Source organism: Eriocheir sinensis, unplaced genomic scaffold (genome assembly GCF_024679095.1).
Source record: "Eriocheir sinensis breed Jianghai 21 unplaced genomic scaffold, ASM2467909v1 Scaffold143, whole genome shotgun sequence".
Taxonomy (NCBI): Eukaryota; Metazoa; Arthropoda; class Malacostraca; order Decapoda; family Varunidae; genus Eriocheir; species Eriocheir sinensis.
Genome location: NW_026110773.1, coordinates 606,993 through 612,672, shown reverse-complemented (window position 1 = coordinate 612,672; position 5,680 = coordinate 606,993). Strand labels below are relative to the sequence as shown.

Below are 5,680 nucleotides of genomic sequence, written 5' to 3'. Positions count from 1 at the left end.
TTGGAGGCGCCCTGAGATGGTCGTTTTGCCACCTACCGATAATCCCTATTCCCACTTGCACTGCTTACTTTTCTTCGTTACTGTGGTTCCCTTCTTCCTCTTTGTTACTCTCTCTCTCTCTCACTAGACAATTTGAATTTTCCTTTATTTTGTTAATTATTATTTAACAACATGAAGAAGCGTGTTGCTGCAGCCCTGTCACCCGCCATCCGACGCGTGAACTGCACTACTTAGCCGACTAGGCAAGATTACAGCAGAAAGAATTTGCTGGAGGCCAGTCGGTCTTCATGGACATAGCACCTCCTTTATTACCTAACACCGATTTCCTCGATATACGGATATTTTTTATATCACATCGAAGCAACGATGGGAAACTCTGCATCTCGACAGAAATTCAACGTGTGGGTAACCCTGGAGCGAGGCTCCTCCCTGGTGGACTCCATCAAGCTCTCGTGCAAGGACTCCACCTGCTGCCTGAAGAGGAGGCGTACGGTCGCCTCCGTCAAGCTCCCCGTGGAAGGATGGTCTTGCGTCGCAGGGATTCAAGGCTGCCACGCCGAGGGTGAGCTGCGTGTGCCCTTGGCGAAGCTGTGCAAGAAAGACGGCAACGCGGCCGTCAGGGTGCAATGTGCCTCGCTTAGGAAGCCAGTCTTCACCTCTTCCATCCCACTGGCCTGGCTGCTGGACAACATCAGCGGCCTCCACTTCTCTCTCTTCTGTGATGACGGGCCCGTCTTCACCAGTCTCCGGTGCAACGGGAGGCGGTGTGGCGAGCAAGTCCGGGCGGTGAGCCCTGCACCGCGTGCGGCCACTGACGGAGTGGCCAGGACCGATGAGGCTGATGCATGGGCAGCCTTTGAAGTGACGACCCATGATGACTGGTCCGTGGAGGCTGATGTTTCATGGGCAGCCCCAAACTTGGTGACCTCCGCTGCTATGGTCGAGGCTGATGCATGGGCAGCCTTTGAAGTGACAACCCATGATGACTGGTCCGTGGAGGCTGATGTCTCATGGGCAGCCCCAGACTTGGTGACCTCCGCTGCTATGGTCGAGGCTGATGATTCATGGGCAGCCTTTGAAGCAATGACCCGTGATGACTGGTCCGTGGAGGCTGATGTTACATGGGCAGCGCCAGACTTGGTGACTTCCGCTGCTATGGTCGAGGCTGATAATTCATGGGCAGCCTTTGAAGCAATGACCCGTGATGACTGGTCCGTGGAGGCTGATGTTTCATGGGCACCCCAGACTTGGTGACCTCCGCTGCTATGGTCGAGGCTGATAATTCATGGGCAGCCTTTGAAGCAATGACCCGTGATGACTGGTCCGTGGAGGCTGATGATTCATGGGCAGCCCCAGACTTGGTGACCTCCGCTGCTATGGTCGAGGCTGATGATTCATGGGCAGCCTTTGAAGCAATGACCCGTGATGACTGGTCCGTGGAGGCTGATGATTCATGGGCAGCTCCAGACTTGGTGACTTCCGCTGCTATGGTCGAGGCTGATGATTCATGGGCAGCCTTTGAAGCAATGACCCGTGATGACTGGTCCGTGGAGGCTGATGATCCATGGGCATCCGCCGAATTGGTGACCGCCATCACCGATGAGGCTGATGATCCATGGGCACTCTTTGAAGTGACGACCCGTGATGACTCGTCTGATGAGGCTGATGATCCATGGGCACTCTTTGAAGTGACGACCCGTGATGACTCGTCTGATGAGGCTGATGATCCATGGGCACTCTTTGAAGTGACGACCCGTGATGACTCGTCTGATGAGGGTGATGATCCATGGGCAGTCTTTGAAGTGACGACCCGTGATGACTCGTCTGATGAGGGTGATGATCCATGGGCAGTCTTTGAAGTGACGACCCGTGATGACTGGTCCGTGGAGGCTGATGATCCATGCCCATCCGCCGAATTGGTGGCCGCCATCACCGAAGAGGCTGATGATCCATGCCCATCCGCCGAATTGGTGGCCGCCATCACCGAAGAGGCTGATGATGCATGGGCAGCCTTCGAGATGATGACCAGTGATGACTGGTCCGTAGAGACTGATGCCTTCCTGGACGTCACGGCCATCTGTGCTGTCGTTGTGTAAATTGTCATGCTTCACTAAGCAGCCTGGTAACACACTCACCAGTGACCCCCGGCGCAGGCGCGAGCCACATCGTGAGCCACACTCCCGGGGAGCGAGACACCCTTCAGTGACCGTCGCTCTTATTACACCTTCAGGGGAGGAGCTCCAGCTGTATTTCTTATCTTATCAATGAAAACCTTTACAATAAAACTATTATCCTATTAATGAATTTACCTTACCTATTAATAATAGTGTGCCTATCACAGTGAAATTCACCACATGCACGACTGCCAAGCCTCTTCCATTCGACTACCATTCTATTAGCAAACCAATTCCTGCCTGCATGTTTAACAAATCTATATTGATCTAACGACCCATGGCTAAGAGTGCATGCCCTTTTACGAGCAGACCCTCATTAAAGGCCGTCACCCATCTATAAACTTTAATGAAGTCTACTCGCAACGTCCGCCTTTCCAGGGAATGCAAATTTAGACGTTAAGGGCAACCCTTTACGGCACGCGTTCCTTTACTCACCAGTTACGGTCATATTGTACATTACACCTTTTTAAATACATTGGAAAACAGTACAAGAAAACTACTACTACTACTGCTACTACTACTACTACTACTACTACTACTACTACTACTACTACTACTACTACTACTATTGCTACTACCTTTATTTATATATTTTTTTACATCTTGGCCTATGGTGCCGGTAGGCTTTCTTTGGGGGCCTGGTAGTCGGCTCGAGCCCACCGTGGCGCAGGCAAGTGTTTATAGTGACGCCATCTATTCGTGGCTCATGCTGCCTCCCGAGCTCATTCTTGATTTCCCTTTGACAGTTCCTCAAGACTCTTAGACCATAGCCACGGAAAAACTCAGCACAACGCCCATACTCCAAGTTCCAACTACGTGTTTCCAGACCTTATTCCTATGATATCAACTTTCCACGAAGCACTTTACTTGATGATGAACACCTCTAAAAATTATCCATATATCTCATATTTACTGTAATAATGATCCAACAATCTGATGTCCACTGATAGTAATAATTTGACGCAAATGTGCAAAGCAAAAAAAGTAATTGGGTGTAAAGTACTATATGTGGAATTCAAAGAAGGTGAAAAACTATAAAACCTGCCGTTGAGTAGTAAATGAGAACTTTGTATTTAGCGATGAAAGACTGAGTACAATATGGAGAGGCATAGGCATACTTGAAATACTACTACTATATACGATGATGATGATAATAGTAATAATAATAATAATAATAATAATAATAGAGCAAGTAGGTATTGGATGTCTTCTGGTCTCATTAGTAACAATCCAGGGGTGTAGTAGGTAGAAAGGCAACTAAAATTAAGAAATTGCAATGGACGGACACGGGATAAAGGGAACAGATATGGAGGGAAAGAGTACCTATGCGACACACTGGGAAATAACTAATGTATACAGAACCCAAGGCATGTTATCCACGCATTGTGCATGAAATAAAAGTTAAGCACGGTTATTTTTTCTTACCTATCAAGATTTATTTGCGAATAGTTGCCATTCAAAAGAATTAAGAATATTCTATCTATTCCTTTATAGTTTAGCAACAGCCCTGTCACCCGCCCACATCACAAGCAGTAGCGGCAACATGACCATCAAGAACAACTATCACACAAAATACTTCCACCATCACTATCATCACTACCTCCATAAACCATAAAATTCCAATACCAATGACAATATTAATCTTACCACCATCAACACCACTGATATCAACAGGAATATCATTACCAATATTAGTACCAACAACAATACCATTACCAGCACTATATAGTACCACCTCCACCACCACCACCACCACAAACAACAACAACAACAACAACAACAACAACAACAACCATTAATACAACCACCACCCGCATCCCCAGCGCCGCCCGAGTCAGGTGTTAGTGGAGGCCGTGCGGCGAGACAGCAGGCAGCAGCGGCGGGCCAGGCAGCCGCACCTCACCTGACGGACTCGGGTTCTCCAAGGGCGCCTCCGTTGATATGATGGGCGGAAGGAAATCGTCGGCGTCGTCAGGCAGGAGCGGAGAGTCGCCCTGGACGCTGCTGGTATTGTAACTATACTCCTCCTGCCCCAAGACTTCCACGGCCGGCACCTCCTCTGGCGTGACGGGCGGAGACTCACCTTGGCTCTCCGCGGGGGGCCCGGCGGCGGCGGCCTGTGGTGGCGGCAGCAGCAGCAAGAGAAGCAGCAGGAGCAGCCAGTACCCCTTGGACGCCACGCCCTGCACCACGGCAAGGGCTCGCCGCCATCTTGGCTCCTGCAACGCAAAGAATTATCTGTTAGATGCTTATAAGTGTTTATTTATTAGTGGTCTCCCAAAGTACCAAGTAGGTCTATAGAGATAAAATACCGGGAAAACAGAGAAGAATGCTTAGGGGGGGGATGAAAACCACCCATGTGCGTTTAAGTTAATATTACAACACAAAAGGTAACTCATCATTTTTACTGGGGAAAAGTTTACATATTATTATGCAGTTCGTGAACAAACTGCTCCGGTGTGCGGCCGACTTCAAAGAAACTCATTATTTCAGCGTTACTTGTAGGGCGAGCCAACCTCACCTCCCGACCGTGAAATTCCACCAAGCAGTAATTAACGGGGTCTCACCAGCACTTACGAAAACTTCATCATAGTTAGCCAATGAAGTTTCCAGTGCTGAGTCATGTAAGTTTATTCCAATCAAATTCCACTCTTTAGTTTTATCAAATCTTCCTTCCTTCCTTCAGACCCCTTTCCCCTCTCACTAAGAGGTTACACAAGGTTCGCACTGAACTCTGACTCTTTTCTAAGTCTAACAATACATCTGCCATCGCCTTAGAGGTTCCAGCCCCTTGATCATTCGACGAGTAAGGAGGCAGGAGGCGGCCGTGGGTGATTCCTCCACTTATCTCGCCTATAATCCGCGGCACACCGAGAAGTATGACATTAAGCCACAACCTTACTGTCAGCTTAACCTTATCTACCTACCGAGGTCGACTTCCCTCAATGAAAGGTTGATTTTATTAAGCAGATCCCCGGGAGTTGCAACCTCCCGACTTAATCCATACCTCTTCGCCGGTAAGAAAAAATATAAATAATCCTTAGAATTCCTTACTGACCGCCGAATCCAGTCGACACTTCCCGTCGAATTCTTTACGTCTGGCGCCTACTAAAGGAAGGCTTCAAAAAGTTGCCGTTATTTTATTTGGCGTTTGGGATGAGGCGACCACACATTTCTCAAGCTTTCAGCGGGGAGAGGAAAGGGCGGCGAGCTGTGACGGTGATGGTTACATAATTCTATACTTTCCTGAACTTTCCCCCGCAATCAAGGAATGAAGGAAAGCCACACGAGTTACGGTGAAAACATTTCTCGCAGTAATGTATTTATCGCATACCTTGGAGAAGGCTGTGTGTGAAGAAGCGTCCAAGAGTTACGGGCAGTGAGTAGAGAGAGTAGAGAGAGAGAGAGAGAGCGTGTGTGTGTGTGTGTGTGAGTGTGTGTGTGTGTGTGTGTGTGTGTGAGTGTGTGTGTGTGTGTGTGTGTGTGTGTTCTTTCATGTCTTTGTC

The 5,680-nt window shown here is 48.7% G+C and overlaps 1 protein-coding gene across 1 annotated transcript; it reads right to left on the bottom strand.

Moving 5' to 3' along the window:
- Nucleotides 1-308: 308 nt before the first annotated feature.
- LOC126990041 (mucin-20-like) lies at nucleotides 309-1,859 on the bottom strand. Its single transcript, XM_050848606.1, has 3 exons — nucleotides 1,241-1,859; nucleotides 1,035-1,073; nucleotides 309-926 (listed from the first exon to the last, which is right to left on the bottom strand). The coding sequence occupies exons 1-3, from the start codon at nucleotides 1,592-1,594 to the stop codon at nucleotides 543-545; spliced, it is 777 nt and encodes a 258-aa protein (XP_050704563.1). The 5' UTR covers nucleotides 1,595-1,859; the 3' UTR covers nucleotides 309-542.
- Nucleotides 1,860-5,680: the final 3,821 nt, after the last annotated feature.

What these genes read in the sequence shown, in the direction of transcription:
- LOC126990041 (XM_050848606.1), bottom strand. Translation starts at nt 1,594, where the DNA reads ATGGCGGTCACCAATTCGGCGGATGCCCATGGATCATCAGCCTCCACG. An exon ending in CGGAGGTCACCAAGTCTGGG is followed by an intron (nt 1,074 to 1,240) that starts GTGCCCATGAAA and finishes ATTGCTTCAAAG; the next exon opens with GCTGCCCATGAATCATCAGC. An exon ending in CCTCGACCATAGCAGCGGAG is followed by an intron (nt 927 to 1,034) that starts GTCACCAAGTCT and finishes ATAGCAGCGGAG; the next exon opens with GTCACCAAGTTTGGGGCTGC.